At 48.7% G+C, this 16,537-nt stretch overlaps 3 protein-coding genes across 4 annotated transcripts in view; 1 reads left to right on the top strand and 2 right to left on the bottom strand.

The window, feature by feature from the left end:
• LOC107322043 (protein SCO1 homolog, mitochondrial) overlaps positions 1–4,102 on the bottom strand; it is a 6,508-nt gene extending 2,406 nt beyond the window's left edge. Inside the window, exons 1-4 of the mRNA XM_032448300.1 lie at positions 3,892–4,102; positions 3,146–3,343; positions 2,647–2,739; positions 2,421–2,536 (exon numbers count right to left, since the gene is read on the bottom strand). Of these exons, the coding sequence (XP_032304191.1) occupies positions 2,421–2,536; positions 2,647–2,739; positions 3,146–3,343; positions 3,892–3,922 (438 nt within the window). The 5' untranslated portion in view covers positions 3,923–4,102. The remainder of the gene's footprint in view (positions 1–2,420; positions 2,537–2,646; positions 2,740–3,145; positions 3,344–3,891) is intronic.
• A 144-nt stretch (positions 4,103–4,246) lies between these two features.
• ADPRM (ADP-ribose/CDP-alcohol diphosphatase, manganese dependent) lies at positions 4,247–7,687 on the top strand. The gene is made up of 3 exons (XM_015879514.2): positions 4,247–5,046; positions 5,201–5,317; positions 6,494–7,687. The coding sequence occupies exons 1-3, from the start codon at positions 4,482–4,484 to the stop codon at positions 6,778–6,780; spliced, it is 969 nt and encodes a 322-aa protein (XP_015735000.2). The 5' UTR covers positions 4,247–4,481; the 3' UTR covers positions 6,781–7,687.
• TMEM220 (transmembrane protein 220) lies at positions 7,688–13,331 on the bottom strand. Of its 2 annotated transcripts, XM_015879640.2 has the most exons (6): positions 12,913–13,301; positions 12,705–12,734; positions 11,849–11,909; positions 10,098–10,221; positions 9,232–9,291; positions 7,688–8,388 (listed from the first exon to the last, which is right to left on the bottom strand). In XM_015879640.2, exons 1-6 carry the CDS (start codon positions 13,237–13,239, stop codon positions 8,256–8,258), a joined length of 735 nt encoding a protein of 244 aa, XP_015735126.1. In that variant the 5' UTR covers positions 13,240–13,301; the 3' UTR covers positions 7,688–8,255. The 2 variants fall into 2 exon arrangements, with proteins under 2 accessions (XP_015735126.1, XP_032304190.1); XM_032448299.1 differs by lacking the exon at positions 9,232–9,291 and having other exon boundaries at positions 12,913–13,331.
• Between the last annotated feature and the right edge of the window lie 3,206 nt (positions 13,332–16,537).

Consider the following 16,537-nt stretch of genomic DNA (forward strand, 5'->3'; position numbering starts at 1 on the left):
CCGGGGGCTGGACTCGATGATCTCTAAGGTCCCTTCCAACCCGCATGAAACTATGAAACCTTGGTGCCACCGGACAAAAAGGACCAAAAGCAGTCCTGTGTTTGGAACCAAGGAATCGCATAAGCATTTCCAGCATCAGAAGCTAAAAGGATGCATTAAATTTTATAGCGTTTCTATAAAGGAATTCATATTTCTTAAGACTTTACTGAACTACGTTTATCTAAAATATTTTACTCTTGGTATCAAATACTTGAGAAATGATCACAAAATCAAACACAAGAACCTTTTAAGGGAGTCTGAATTATAATCCAGACCAACAACAAAATCCAGAGCAGGCAGCCTGCCTATAGAACCTGAACTCCCTGCCTACAGGAGGGTAAGGACAGCCAGAAGGGTGTGTTGCCTGTGTGCAAGGAAGTACAGAATAAAATAGATAAATAAAAGATAAAAAATTGCACAATGTAGTTAATAATGAATTGAGATTATGACATAGGAACTACTAATATTCAAATAATATTTGAAAAATACAAATAGATGTTTAGTAATGATTATTTGTAAATGCTCATCTCCATGTTCTTTTCAAGCCAAAGCACACAGAGAATTGACCTCTACCTCCTCCCCACTGCTCAGCAGCAAGCAGAGCACACAGCACTCGCTCCTGCACAAGTATCAGTCTTCCTCACTGACTGGAAGGCAGCTCCGTGCTCGACACAGTGAGGAAAAAAAACAACCCTTATTGAAAGAAGTGGCAGAGCAGTAACTGCCTGGGTAACAGGCGGGCACAAAACCAGCCTCAAGCTCTCTTTCCAAGATTTCCTGTTGCCGTTACCCTCTTTCCAGTCGGTTTCAGAGACCTATGTCTCCTCACCTTCCTGCAGCAAATACGCAGAGCTCACTGCAGTAGCAGCCAGAAAGGAAGCACACACACTGCTCCCTGTGGCACCACAGCTGCAGCTCTCAGGCTGTTCTCCTGCTCCAAACACCGCTTTCCTCCCTGTTCCCTACTGCTCTTCTGACACTCCAGGCTTCCAGGTGCTCAGCACAACCCTGGCACAGCACAGCTGTTTTCTCTGGAGCCTGAATCCTTTCTCATAATTACTTACATCTGTAGTTATGGTCTCTTTTTGTTTCTCCTTCCAGCTTCTCTTGAAGCTGCTCTCACTACTTCATTATCATGGCAAGATCCCTGTATTAAAACCTCGAAGTGCTTTACTAGAAGCCACATGTGGTTTAATTCACAAACAGCAGCCCTCCTTCAGCTTTCGTGGCCTCTTTTCATCTCTTCTGAAACTCTGTTCGCACATTTATTTTAAGATCCAACAGATTTTTCTCCTCTAATCCACATCCTTTGCTAATCCTCCTATTCTTACATCTCCCTTCTATAAATCTGATTTTAGGCATTACGTTTTGACTGACAGAAGACTGACCACAATTTCTGTTGAGTTTCCCCAGCAAGCTCCTCCCTCCATCCAAATGTACTGCCTTGCACACTGCCCTCTAGCTACTGAGCTGCCACTTTAAGCAAAAGCTGGTTCTTGATGTCCCACCTGGCACTCTTTAGGAGTTCAGCTGAGCGTGTGACTGTCTTCCCTTTACTTAGACTGTGTGTTGCTTTTGCCTTTTCTTTACCTGCATCTTGTTCCACCAACCTTTTGTCCACACACATAATTCATTTGCTGCAGTCAGGCAGCTTTAAAAATGCGAATAAGAATAAAACCACTGGATCAGACTAAAACCAGAATGAAGTACTACTTTCCCCTTTGATCTGCCAGTTTCCAAACATTTCTATCTCACTGGCCTCCCAGTCTGTGCATGATTTCTCTGCATTTCATCATCATCAAGAGAATTTTTTTCTCAAAGAATAATCAAGGCTCATCTATATGTCTACTGCTTGCATCTACAGCAATGGACTTAACTGCTCACTTCAATAAACCCCACCACATTAATTTGACACAGGAGGAAGATTCCCATATTATCTACAGGCCAATTTTGCATCATCCCAGTCTCTTGCCAGGAAAATCCTGCTTCTTGGTCTCAGTTTGGCAGGAAATAAGCTGTCAATCACTTTCCTCTTAGTTCTTCCTCTCAGTCTTGTTGTAATTCCTCAGTTCTACCTTCACTTTGGAGCACACGAGAAAACAGCCAGACAAAAAGGTTATGTGATGAAAAAAAAAACTTCATTACCAGGCCTGAGAGCTCGCGTGCATTCTGTATGAAGAACTTGGACTGCATGTTTTCGGAGCTACGCTGCAGTGAGGTGCTGAGCTTGTAGAGCTCTCAGTCAGAGCCCTCTTACAACACAGCTCAACATGGAGGTGCAGCAGGGCTGTCACAGATTATAACAGCTGCCTTTTGATTAAAATCCTAATCCCGTTCTCAACCAAAGCATTCCATGAGGCAAAGGCCCTACATTTACTCACAATGTAATCATTGTCTTCATCTTTGGGACCTTCGCTGTAATACACACGGAAGGCTTTGGCCACTTGGTCAATCTGTGCTCTGGTACCAGTCAATCCAACCAGCTTTGGAGAAAATTCTACAGAGAAAAAGACATTCAGATATTCGAGTGAAAGGAATTCTCGAGTCCTCCCTTTCAGTACCCTTCATTGAACGTTATAAAGCTCCAAGGTAGAAAGAAAAATGTACCTTTAACATATTTGGCAATGGCTTCTTCAGTGTCCCTCTCGGGATCAATGGTGATGAAGAGCGGGGTCAGATCAGGCAAGGATGGGATCCCATCTGTGCATAGAAACATCAACAATTACAGTTTTTCTTAGCAACCTAAAAGTCATTTCCCTTCAAACACGGTCACACACGGATTGCTACAAAATCTGTGCTGTGCACAGCTCCCAGCTGGAGGAGAAAACAAATAGGCTCTGGTGCAGAACGCGAGCACATGTAACCTGCCATAGCTGTGCCTTATTAAAGACAAATCCTCTGTTCTAGAAAGGTCAGTGCTGTCGCATCCCAAATACCTGATCCTAGAGACAGGAAGCTTGATTTATAAATCATTTAGTAATTAATTCAACTACTGAACATGTTGTTAATTAGCAATTAACAGTGTTTTGTAAGACAGTCATTTACTCCCATAGGTCACCACCATAAGCCTTGCCCTCCTACAGCTCCGCCAGCTGAATTCCCATACCAATTTCATCCACCACTTCCATCATTTTGTCGAGTTCCTCAGGACAGATGTCGGGGCAGTGCGTGAAGCCGAAGTAGATGAGCACCCACTGGCCAAGATAGTCCTTGTTGGTCTTGGGCTGCCCATCGTGGCTGACGAGCGCAAAGGGTCCTCCCAGCAGCGGTTTCCCGATGCCTCGGTTCCGCTCTTTCTCCAGCTCTACAGGAACAGCAGGAGGTGAATTCCCGCCCTGCAATCCATCCCCATCGCCGCAGCTCAGGACCCAAAGCAGCAGCATCCCTGTAAGTGCTGCTCAGAGCACCGAGCTCTGCTGGCACCACCGCACACAGCTCCCAGGCAGACAGTGCTCCCCAGCAGCACCCTCTGCTTTAGCCAAACTTCCGTACCATCCAAAAAACACAACGACGTTTCACGGTCACTGCACCTTCACGTTGCTGTCACAGGTGCATCACACCGAGGGCTGCGTGGCCCGGCTCGATACGCACTGAACGCATGTGGAAGCCGTGCCGTCCCTCAGCTTCAGCATTAAAAGCGAGGAAACGCGCGCACGAGAACCGCAGCTCCCGGAGGGTTCTCGCACCCCTCGGGGGCTTCGCACGCGGAGACAACAACGATCAGAGAGTGGCGACAGCGACAGCGCACGTGAGAACGTGAAGAGGAAAAGGAAGGAGCAGCGGTTTGCAGAAGGGCGCTGCGATTCCACCCCCGGCCCCCCGCGACCGCTGCCGGGCTGCGGGAACACTCACTGTCCTCCTTCGCCTTCTTCGCCCTCTTCATGGCCAGCAGCAGCCCCCCGCACAGGATGAAGGCGGCTCCCAGCGCCCGCCATGACACCGGCTGCCGGAGGAGAGCTCGGTCAGGGGCCGGGCACAGCCCGCACACCGCGCGGGGCGGGATCCCGGCCCCGGGACGGGGATAGCAGGGATAACAGGGATAGCGGGGATAACAGGGATAGCGGGGATAACAGGGATGCAGGGCAGGAGACAGCACGGAGCTCTTCCTTCCCCCTTCCCCCCATCCCCACCACCAGCTCCACGTGCCGCTCACTCACCGTCCGCTGCGGGGCCGCGCGGGAGCCGCTTCCGGGCGGGAGTCGTGACGCGGAGCGGCAGGTCGGTGCGGGCACGGCCCCGCGGGGCAGCAGCAGCGACGCCGCCGTCCGGCCCCGCAGCGACTGCGCCCGGCTCGGGAACAAGGCGGCGACGCCGGGCGGGACGCAGCACGATCTCCACAGCCGCCAGCAGCGCGGTCCCCGCAGTGCCGCCATGCCGCCGCCCGCTGCTCCGCCCCGTCCCTCCCCGCCGCCCGCCCCTTCCGGCCCCGGGCAGCCGCCGCCATGGAGCCCGCCCCGCGCTTCTCCTTCGGGGTTATCGCGGACGTCCAGTACGCGGACGCGGATGATGGCCACGATTTCTGGGGCTGCCAGCGGCGGTACTACCGGCACAGCCTCCGCCTGCTGCGGGCCGCCGTGGACGCTTGGGCCGCCGAGCGGCCGCCGCCCGCCTTCGTGCTGCAGCTGGGCGACTGCATCGACGGCGTCAACGCGCGGAGCGGCGCGGCCGAGGCGGAGGCGGCGCTGGGGCGGGTGTTGGAGGCGCTGGGGCGGCTGCGGGTGCCGGTGCACCACGCCTGGGGCAACCACGAGCTGTACAACTTCAGCCGGGCCCGCCTGGCACAGAGCGGCCTCCGCAGCCGCCCGCCGCCCTCCGCCGGCCCGCCCGCCGCGCCGCCCGGGGACTGCCAGGCCTACCACTTCTGCCCGGCGCCGCGCTTCCGCTTCGTGCTGTTGGACGGCTACGAGCTGAGCCCGCTGGGCCGGGACGCCGACAGCCCCCAGCACCGGGCGGCACTGCGGCTGCTGAGGGAGAAGAACCACAACGCGGAGCTCAACAGCCCCGCAGGTACCGCCGCGCTCGGGGTAGTGCGGCACGGCCGCCCCGCAGTGCTGACGCGGCGCCTGGCCTCGTAAAGGGAGGCCTAAATATTGATAAATGTGAAGCAAGTAACGGACATACAGCAGGTGCGTATATGTGCGCCTAATCTTCTTCATTGCAGGACTTGAAGAACCGCGGTTTGTATTATTCAATGGAGGATTCAGCCAAGCCCAGCTGGACTGGTTCAATGACGTACTCAAGTTCTCCGATGAAAACCAAGAAAAAGTTGTCGTTATGGGTAGGTGGATATGAAGGATATAGACAAAATGGTTAGGGAGCATTACAATACATGTTAGCAGGGGAAAACATAGTATTGTAGTTGTATGTATGTAAGTGGTGTCGTTGGAGAATAGCAGCTGTGTCTCACACTTGGGTAAGCTCGTTGGATAGAGGCAGCAGCCTGAGCTTCCCACCCAGGAAGGCAGTTTGATTCATAGAATGGCCTGGGTTGCAAAGGCCCACAGTTCTCATCCAGCTCCAACCCCTTGCTGTGTGCAGGGTCACCACAGCAGCCCAGGCTGCCCAGAGCCACATCCTGCCTGGCCCTGAACGCCTGCAGGGATGGGGCATCCACATCCCCCCAGAATCGATCTTGCAGTGTCAGTGAGTATTGTTAAGCTGGGACCTCATATTCTGAAATCAAGATGCTGCATAAAGAAAAAATGAAAGATACTTGAAAGGAAGAAAGAAATAAAATACGAGAATCTTACAGATGCTCTGTGTAGAACTAATGAAGGCAATGACAGAACTTTGATTGAGAAATAGGTGCTATAGGAAAAGATATCCCGTCCCAGTAACAGTCTGGAGAAAGGGATGAGATGAGGAACATGATCATCCCCCATTTGTACAGTCGTGCCACTGGAGAGAAGGGCAGGGGAAAGGGGGACCTGTGCAGGCTCAGATTGCACAGGAGCTATTGCAGAGATGGAAGGGGTGGCTGCAGACACCCCCTGTTCCAGGCACCCACAGTCATGTAGTCACTCACTGGTTCAGACTGTGAGCTCAGAATTCCACCACACCCTCATTTTTCCTGCACTCCAAATCAAAGTGGTTCTGTTCATATAGAAAATGCCCAAACAAGGTGTGGGTACAGGGCATTGCATAAGAAGCTGACCCCCACCTTGCCATAACCTCCTGCAGGTTGTAGTTAGTGAACGGACAATAGGGAATGGCCTCATGTTGCATCAGGAGAGATTCAGGTTGGATATTAGGAAAAATTTCTTCTCCAAAAGAGCAATCAGGTGTTGGAGTAGGCTGCACAGGGAGGTGCTGGAGTCACCATCCCTGGAGGTATTCAAGATGTTGTACTGAGAGATGTGGTTTAGTGGTGGTCGGTGGTATGTGGGTGGTTGGACTGGAGGTGATTCTGTTATTTGGTCAGTAACCTTCCTGCTTCTTTCCCTCCCCACTGCAGGTCATCAGCCCATCCACCCAGATGCTTCAAATGAAGTTTGCCTAGCCTGGAATTACAGAGATGCCCTTTCTGTCATACACTCTCATCAGTGTGTGGTCTGCTTTCTTGCAGGGCACCTGCACCATGGTGCCTATTGTTTAGACTCGCATGGTGTTCATCATTTGACTTTGGAGGGGGTTATTGAAACTCCACCCGAAAGCAATGCCTTTGGAACTGTTTATGTCTATGATGATAAAATGGTATTAAAGGGAAGGGGCAGAATTTCAGACAGAGTGATGTGCTTCTGAAAATGCTGAGCAGATGTCTAATTGCAAACTTTTCTTCTTTGGAAGTACTCAGACTAAGTAGTATGGGATCCAGCACGTTCTTTGTTTGTAGAAAGATCTACATGGCTGATCCTTACAGTTTTAACTCTCATGTTTCTCTCTCTCAGACGCAGAACTCTAAAAATCATGTTTCTGTAAGGAAAAAGACTCAACTACTTCTTGGAGAATAGAGAAGGCCAGTAACCGTGTTTGAAGAATGCAAAATGTTGACTTAACCAGGCAGTCTTGAACAGATTGTTATTTATTGTGAAAAACAACCATCAGACAAAAATCCTAGTTGGTAGTTTTGTTTTTATGGGCATATTTGTCAGATTTAAAGCATTCAAAGTTGTACCTGCCCAGAAGTAGCTACATACATCTAGCCGGAAAGTCTAACCTGTAGCCTAAAGCAGTCTTCTGAACTCTGCTTTAAAAGACTCGAGTCATTTTGGTAAAAAAAAAGCAAAGCCAATGAAAATGGGCATTGTCTGTGCTACATCAGAGCACAGTGCTGAGAGGACCAGGCTTTAAATTAAAATGAAGGCAGGAAAACTGGCATCTTCTAATGCCACAGATGCAGCAGGTGGGATACATGTGTGCCTGACCTGCAGCAGCACTGAGGGAACAAGCTCTAACTTGGGATGACTTGAAGTGTGTTGCTGTGCTGCATCTGGATCCATGCTGTCTCTCACAGCCTGAGTAGTCATTCACCTGTGCTTCCTTCTCCACTAGTGGTGATGATGAAGCATGCTCACTGTCTCTGGGCTGCTGTATAGGTTCTGCTTTCCAGGAGCAGACATTCTGGGAGAAGCAAGTTGTAATAGTGACCATGTCTGCTGGCGGCACTCTGAGCATGCTTTTTGCAGAAAATAAAGAAGCTTTCACTGGATTTTCTTTAGAAAAATTGTATTTACTACTCAAAACTGTAACTGTCAATTAAAGATAATAGCAAAAAATTAAATATATTCCACTTATGATTTTAGCATAGGAACAGAAACACTGAGTGGTTAATCTTTCAGCAAATCTCAATGGATTATCTTGGCAGACATCTTTCAAGTTTTATATCCATAATGAGTCATTTATTGAAACAAAATGTTTGATCTCCTTTTCCCTTAATGTTCCAGCACAGTAGCTTTCCCAGATACAAGGTGGAAGGAGAGACTGAACTGGGGATGCCCAGATATTTTGAATAATCAATCTAAGAACACACTGAAGGTCAACAGTGCTTTGAAAACATCCAAAGCAGCAGGATGAACAGTGTCCATAGAAAAATTCTCCCCTGGGATTTGACAACGCTCTTCAGTTTTTTTCTGGAAACCTCAAGCTACACTGTGGGAAGCAGCCAGACATTCCTGTCCTATCAAACCGATACTAACCTTTCATTAAGAAAAAAAAAAAAAAAAAAAAGCAGTGTAAAATGAGGTCATAATACTTCTTTATGTGCCATCTCCACCAGGTCAAATCACAGTTTTGCAGTGTTCTGGCCAAGATTCTCGCATCTCTTTGTTCATATAAATGTACAGCCACAAAACAAAGGGGAAGAGGGCGACCAAGATTGCAGTAGTTAAATGAATTCCACCCAGCGGATTCCTAGAAAGAAGCAAATGCAACAGTGCTGTTTCAGATCAGACTGCTACCACTGCCATGGCTGTGGTTGGCTAAAAACAGCAGAGAGCCTTTGGCCACTGTGTCATCTCTACGTAGCTTCTATAGTTGCATCAGCAGAGTCCTTTAGGCCTTATGGCCATACCATATGCCAGCAGAAATGTTTTCTGCCACCATCTCAGGCTATATAAAACAGGTGACAAAAGCACTGCCCAGAGCATATTACATGTTTCAACATTACAAAACATTGTTTGGCAGCCTGAGACTTTTCATGCTCCCAGCTGTTAGGAATTAATTTAGTGAAATTGCTGTAGATCTCTAGAGAGGCTGGAAGGGAAAGCACTTGCATCCCTGTCTGTGCTGGCAGAATGCAGTAGACGCCATTAGACAAATTCCCCCACTGGAAAGTTCCTAATTTGGGAGCAATGGTAGAAATGGTTTTGTAGCTTTCATTAGCGGTTGTGGCTCATGTTCATTGGCCTGTTCCACATGCAGAGTACACTGTCCTTGTACAAAAGGGGAATGTGTCTCCTGCTCACTACTGCAGAAGAAGCAAGAAAAGAAAGTTTTCCTTCCCCTTCTGCAGACTTCTAGGTGTGAAGAACCCTACAAGCTGCAGTACCAAATACTGCAGCTGAGGATTAAGATTTAGACCGTAACATGAGTCAGAAAATCACAGAACATCCTGAGTTGGAGAGGATCCTGGCTCCACAAAGGACCACGCAAACATCAAAACATGAAGTAGAAAAATAAGCAGCCAAAATCACCTACGGGTTTCCAAGAAGCTACTCACTAAATCTGAACACAAGTGAATTAAGAAAAACTTACTTTGCTGAACTGCGACAAAGACTCATCCATACTGTAATAATCACCAGACCAAACAACTCTCTAAAAAGCCAAACAAAAACTAGATCAGAAAATAACGTAAACAACTGCTTGTTTATGAAAAACGCAAACTGCCTCCAAAAGAATAGGTAAGTATGGGCTGTCTCCCTTTGGAGATGTTAAATATACGTTATAGGGTCTGCACTTAAAACTAAAGTATTGCCTCCCATCTCAAATCTACAAACACGCAACTAAGCTGTACAGCTGCAGAAATTCCTGCTTCTTTTTTTGTTGCATTGCTAAACGTAGATTCTATAGCACATTTCCCTCATCAATATATAACAAAGCAACACTCCAGTACTCCTCACTGTAAAAAGAAGCATTAGCTGCTACTGCTTCCCCTCTGTGCTGAGCAAGCAGCCAGTTTAGCCAAGCAATCAAAGGAATATCCAGGTGAAAGATCCTCCCTCCCCCTCAGTACCCAACAATTCAGAGCACTCAGCAGGCTGTGACAGTTAAGCACAAAACTGGTATCACCTCAAGAGTTTTTAACACTAAATGCAATTTATACAGCTCCTGTAGCACAGCACCCAGCTATTTCACAGTACTGTGCTGTGGTCTCTGAAAGCCAGAACTGTCCCCAGTTAAATCTAGCTGCCTCAGTGGGGAAGGATTCAGACATGATCCTTCATCCACCTTTCAGTTCTTTTATCCAACAGATTGCTGCTTTGTAATGCTGTGTTCCTTACTCTTTGGTTTGATTCACCAGAACGAACAGCACCACTGCAGCAGCCCAACAAAGCTCAGCAACATGACCGATGGGAGACAGCCTGGTGTACCAAAGTCTTTCATGGAAATTCAGTACTTACCTGCCCTCCTCTTCGTGCAAAATGTTTCCTTGAGTATATGCAAACAAAGAGTAAGCCAAGGAAATGGTCCCGATAGTACAGCCAGCAGAATGAAGGTCACAGAGCCTCCTCCAAAAAAAGTTTTCTGAAGAAAAAAATAAGCTGGCAGGAACTACAATGTAGCATGAAATACGTTCTATGAATTGAAGAGTAACTAAGCTGCTAACAGACATGCCTGCAGCAAGCACATATGCCCTAGACAGGAAGACAGAATTAATACCAGCATCTGTATGATTATGGAAAGCTGCTAGAAAGTGCTGCTGAAATTGTATGCTAGTGAGCTGGGGTCTTCCTTTCCCAGGAATGCAACTTGTTGGCAGCAGTGCTGCAAAGAAAACAGTTCCCTGTTAGCCCAAGAAAGCAAAACATGTTCCAGCATTCAGTATGCACAGAAAATCACAAGACAGACTACAAATGGGAGTTTGCTTAATTTGGAGAAACAGCTCTTCTGGAGTGCATGCTCAGAGTGCTGACCAGCGCTGCTAACACCATGGCACAAGGAGCATCTGCCTTCAAGCTCCCTGACTAGCCTTCATTCGACCTTTTGCCAGTGATCATGAGCAGCCCTGACATCTCTACCTTGGGGCTGGGGACTGATGTTTTAAAGACAGAAACAGAGACATGAAAAATCTGAAAGGACCCATGCTTTTTTCTTGCTTTCCATGTCCACTCCCTCTAGGAGGAGAGGTGAGCAAATGACATACGCTGAGCTCCAGCTGATGTCAGCAACTTCCATAGCAAACACTGTAAAATCAAAAGCTGTCTTTTCTAGGCACTGACCTCTCCAAGCAAGTGTGAAAAATGATGGGCTGCCAAAATTCAAGAACTCAGTGTGACCTAATTTCATGATCAATCGCACAGTAAATTAATCATACGGCCAAACTCACTGCAGCTCTGCAGAGGCTGAATCTGAGTTACACAGACCTGAGTGGCAAAGACCACTTGTTGAATTTGCACAAATGCCAAATTACACAACAGTTGTGCAGTTTCAATCTTTATTTCCTAAAGACTCTAGTGCAAGTGACATACCTGTAGATTAGCTTGCAGATACTCCTGGCCAGTTGAATGCCAGGCTGCACTTACTGCAGTCATTTAAAAGTTAAAAAAATAATTATTTTCTGGAGTGCTGGACAGTATCTGATCTGAACAGTTCTTTCAACACTTCACATAGGTCAGCCCTCAGTGTGCAATACTGGAAACTCAGTCACTGCACAGACTTATCTGAGCATATGCACCACTGCCTTTGTGCTGTATGGAGCAGCTGCACTACTTGATGCTAAACAAGATCTTTAGCTCTCTCCCAAAGCACTGTAACAGAGCTTAACAGCTTGTATATGACACAGATAAGCAAAAACCCAACTTTACAACAGGGAGACTGCACAGATTAAACTATGTACTAAGGTCAACAACGGAGCCAGGTTCAGAACATGCTTCCAGGATTGCGCTCCATTTATTCCATGAGCACTTGAATCAAGGTGTAGTGATAACACCAACACAGTGGCAGCACTGTAAGTGGGGCTCCTGTGTTCACTTGCAGCATTTCCAATCACAAGTACTAACACTACCTTCAGTAGAAGCAGGTCCGTCAGCTTTCAGCACACAAAATGTAATAGGACTCGAGTCCATATTAGCCTGACCCATGACTCAGTGAAAACAAACTTTTCAGGGGCAAAATTTGAGCAGAGATTGTGTTTTACACACCAATATCATACCTGTTACCAAAGGGTTAAGGACAACAAGCAGTGTAAGGGCAGCTGGAACCAAGTAGACAACCTGTTAATCAAACACAAACTTAGCAAGCTAAGGAACCAGTAGTCACCTACAGCAGCACTTCTCCATAGCATTTTATGAGATGCACAGAACAGCTGTACGGCTCTCTCCCTTTCCCATTCCCTGGTAATGCTAGCACTTCCCTGTGAGCAGAAGCAACCCAGTATTCCCACACCTGCCACCCCAAATCCTTGTGTGGCACAGCTGTGAGACCATCAGCCAAGCACCAGCCCTTGTGCCCCAGCTCAGGGTTACCTGAGCTACATTGTGGTTCCCCTAGGGAAAGGCCGTGACAAACTGCCCGGCACACCCCAATCCTCGTCCATTCTGGGTGGGCACAGAGCAGCCCCTGTTCCTGCATCCTGGCCCTGCTGCTGCCATCTGGGGTCACGGCTCATGGTATGCGCAGGGAGTGCAAGGGACACAGAAGGGACAAGAACAGCCCGCACCCACCCACAGCTCCTGCCATAAACGGAACCCTCGGGCCTCTGCGGCTCCAAGCCCTGCTGACATTGCCCCAGGACCATTGATGGCTGCTCCTGAGAACGACAGCCGCAGACAGAATAGAGCGAGTCTTATTTAATTTTCTTGAGTTAGGGATCCCTGCTGAGGCCCGCGCTGGCAGGAGGCAATCGAGCCTGTGACCCAGACGGAGCACAGTTGGTGTCAGAGGGCTGTCGGTGAGCTGCTCCGGGGACACAGGGCCCAGGCACGGCCGGACCGAAGCGCTCGGCCGTTCTGCCGCTACCCGAGCGGGGCCCCCACCTTCAGCCCCGCACAGCTGCAGGCCGTACTCACCACCCACAGCCCGGCGTCGGGGTCGTTCACCTGCAGGGAGGAAGCGCACCCTGTGTCCTCGCGGCCAACGCACCGGCCAGGCCGGGCTCGGCATGCGGGACACGGAGGGGAGCGGGGTGAGGGGGCCCGGGACTGCGCCAGGCCGCGGTACCGCCGTGGGCCCGAGCTCCGCCGCGGCCTGGGACAGAATCGCGCCCGCTGCCCTCACCTGCACGGCGGCCGCCAGCCCGAAGAAGGCGGCCATCAGCAAGTTGCAGAGCCTCCACAGCAGCCCCGCCGTGCTGCAGCCCGCCATGGCGGCGCGGCTCACCGCCTCGGCCGGGAGAGGGCCGGGCTGGCCGCGGGCTGCGGGAGGGGCAGGCTGCCCTTCGAGCCGCCGGGTCGTGCAGCCGGCAGCGGGTGTGTGGGCGGGATGTGGGAGCTCCGACCGCGGAGGTTTCCGAGTCTTGCCTGGGCTGAGCTCGGCTGGGCCGCTGATGGTGATAAACCTGCTGCGGATGGGCTGCTGGACTACAGCCGTCCCGACATCCCTCATGCCAACATTTGTGTGTTTCTGCCAAAAATCATGTACCGGGAAGAAAATTAGATCGTTGGTCTGAGGAAATAAATTAGATCATTTCGTCTGAAGAAATAAACAAGAAATAAATGTAGAAATGTACACGATAAGACTTTTGAGAACTGCCTAGGGGTGCCTCCACCCATGGTGGTATTTTGAAGATGTGCAGATGCAGTGCTTAAGGACGTGGGTCAGTGGGGAACGTGGCAGTGCTGGACTAATAGACAAACGTCATCATGTAAGTGGTCTTTTCCAAGGTAAATGATTCTGTGATTGCTGTAGTTATGAAAATGCATGAGCCTTTACAAGAGCGGCCTTGCCTGTGGACTAAGTGGCCTATGCCCCAGGACTTCCAATCTCCATCTCAGCAAAGCCTGGTCTGTTTGCCTGTTGACCCAGTCACTGACTCACAGGCCTAACCTCAGTCCTGTCTCACCACCATGGGTCTGTCTGGCCATCACCTGTAGACTGACTGCCCAGCTTGATGTCAGACCTGCCTTGTCACCAAGGCCTTTCCTGGTGGCTCAGACTCTCAGTTGGGTCTGGCTGCAGCTCCTGGTCCTGAACTGCTCACCCCACAGAGATGGTAGGACAGACCCTGGCTGGTATCTCCCTTGTATCAGGAATGGTGTGGTGAGCAGGACTAGGGAAGTCATCCTGCCCTTGTACTCAGCACTGGTGAGACCTCACCTTGAGTACTGTGTTCAGTTTTGGGCATCTCAGTACAGGAAGGACATGGAAGTGCTGGAGCAGGTCCAAAGAAGGGCAATAAGGCTGGTGAAGGGCTTGGAGAATATGCCCTAAGAGGAATGACTGAAAGAACTGGGGCTGTTTAGTCTGGGGAAGAGGAGGCTGAGGGGAGACCTGATTGCTCTCTTCCAGTACCTGAAAGGTGATTGCAGCAGAGCGGGGTTGGTCTCTTCTCACTGTTGACAGGTGACAGGAGGAGGGGAAATGGCCTCAAGTTGCTCCAGAGGAAGTTTAGGTTGGATATCAGGAAAAACTTCTTCACAGAAAGGGTTGTTAAGCACAGGAATAGGCTCCCCAGGGAGGTTGCTGAGTCACTATTCCTGGATGTGTTTAAAAACCATTTGGATGTGGTGCACAAGGACATGATTTAGCAGAGGATTGTTAGAGTTCGGGTAGTTTGGTTAGATTGTGATTGGACTTGGTGATCTTTAAGATCTTTTCCAACCTGAGAAATTCTATCATTCTATGATCCTTTGCCCTGTGCTGTCCTTCCCAGCTCTTGTCCCTGGGGGAGCAGCCAGCCCCTGCTATTCCCTGAGGAGTTCCTTTACCCACTTCTGTATGTGTGTGCCAGCACCCAGGAAGTGCAGGAAGGTGCAGTTAGGGAAGTGGGGGAGGGCTGAAGTGCAGGCCTTGGTACGGGCCGCCTGGGACAGTTGTGGGCTTACAGTGCTAGTCACCATGGTGGCCTAAAGCATCCTGGAGTGTTGAGGAGTAATTAATACTAGTCAGGGATAAAAGGAGGCCTTATGGTTTTTCCAACCAGAACGCTGGGATTTAAATCACTGTTTTTTGTATAGACCCAATGTTTGAGGATTTTGCACTGAAGAAATGATTTGGGGATTTTTTTTTTTCCATTGCCTGGAGAACAAAAAGGGCACTGCTCAGAAAAACAGTACTTCCTCATCATTTCCTGATCACTTATCTCCCACAGTGGTAGTTACAAACTGATGGGCTGTTAGTCCCACTGATTTCTGTAGCAGCATTCAACTCCATTTACATCTCACTAAATTATTATATGGAAGACATGTGAATGCATTTGTGGAGGGGATTAATGCTCATCTAGTCCTGCTATTTTTAATTAAGTCTTCTCTTGGACAGGTTATGAGAAACTAAACTGCTGCAGAGTATGTCACAAAGAAGCAAGAGCTCTCTTTGTAAATGGTTGTCATTGTTACAGCCCCACTGAGTAGGCTTTGTGTTTCATAGTAATTATTTTATTCTGTATATTAAACAATTGCTGGTGGCTGCAGGCAGAGCAGCAGGACACATCCAATATAACTAAATCCCCCTTCATGTTTAAATTGATTCACACTCCTGTCCTGAAGCCCATTAAAATTAAACTGCTCTCCACAGGTGTCCATAAGTGTACAACTTTCCTATTAACAAGCATTCCAGGAAGAGGGTACCAATCCTTAGAGAAAAGCTCAGGGATTACACTGCAGCAGTGCGTGTACACCTTGTTTTCTTCTCAACAAACCCATCTTGAACTGTGGACTTCCAAGAGGAACAGGCAAAATGTCCTTGCAGATTTTCCGTATGTCTCCAAGGAGCTGCATCCCCTTGGTGAGGCACCAGGAACTACACTTTATTCCTTAGTTCATGTTTTTTAGGATTCAAGACCTCACCGCAGAGCACTTGAGTTTGTCTCTGTGTTGCAGTCTTTGTTACCAGATCTTCACTCCAGTCCCTTAACCTTGGAAGAGCTGAGCTCCAGCAGTGAGTGCAGGGGGCAGTGTACTGTGTGTGCCTGAAATAGTCCAGTGGTTAGGAAGCACAGACAGTGAGAGAAGTAATGGCTTGGAACAGTCACCTCTCTGCACAGCCTTCTGGACAGCACAAGAGCTGTTAGTTTTTATGTGTAACTTCCAGGTCCAGGTCTTCTGAATGTATTTGCTAAGGAAGGGAAGGGTATTTCAGGCTATAAAAGAGAAAAGCCAAGGAATTCTAGATAGATAAAATGTAACAGTGGTGCTTGGAAGAATAAGAGAGTTGAACATAAGACAGAGTGTATATATTGTTAGGGCAATTTATATAATGGGAAAATAAAAACAGAGTTTATACACCATCTCTTTTCAGCTGGGAAGCAAAAGTGTGAATTTCTGTCAATTTTCTCCAACTGTATTAGCTGATTTTGCAAAAAGAAAACTCAGCTCGGATCAGCTCTGATCGTTTTGTTTGATCAGTCAAACAAAACGTACTGCACACCCCTGTACAGCTCACCTCGTTCAAGGCCATGGTTGGGCTGTGGGAGAGCTGCTGCTTGCCATGTCACAGAGGGGAAGCTGCAGCTTCTGGAGAGTAGCTGGGAGAAAGGCATGGAGACAGGGCAGGAGGCAGAGAAACAGACAGAGAAGCAGAATCAGGGCTTCTCATCACATGACTATATGAGTCCTGACTCCGCCACTCATCTTCCTGTATTGCCATGCACAGCAGGGCTCCTGAGCTTGTTTCCCAGGTCTTGCTCTTCTGTGGAGTCAAATGAGAGATTTTTGTTGCTTCTCAAAACAAGATTTTTAGTGTTTTG

Source organism: Coturnix japonica, chromosome 18 (genome assembly GCF_001577835.2).
Source record: "Coturnix japonica isolate 7356 chromosome 18, Coturnix japonica 2.1, whole genome shotgun sequence".
In the NCBI taxonomy this organism is placed as follows: Eukaryota; Metazoa; Chordata; class Aves; order Galliformes; family Phasianidae; genus Coturnix; species Coturnix japonica.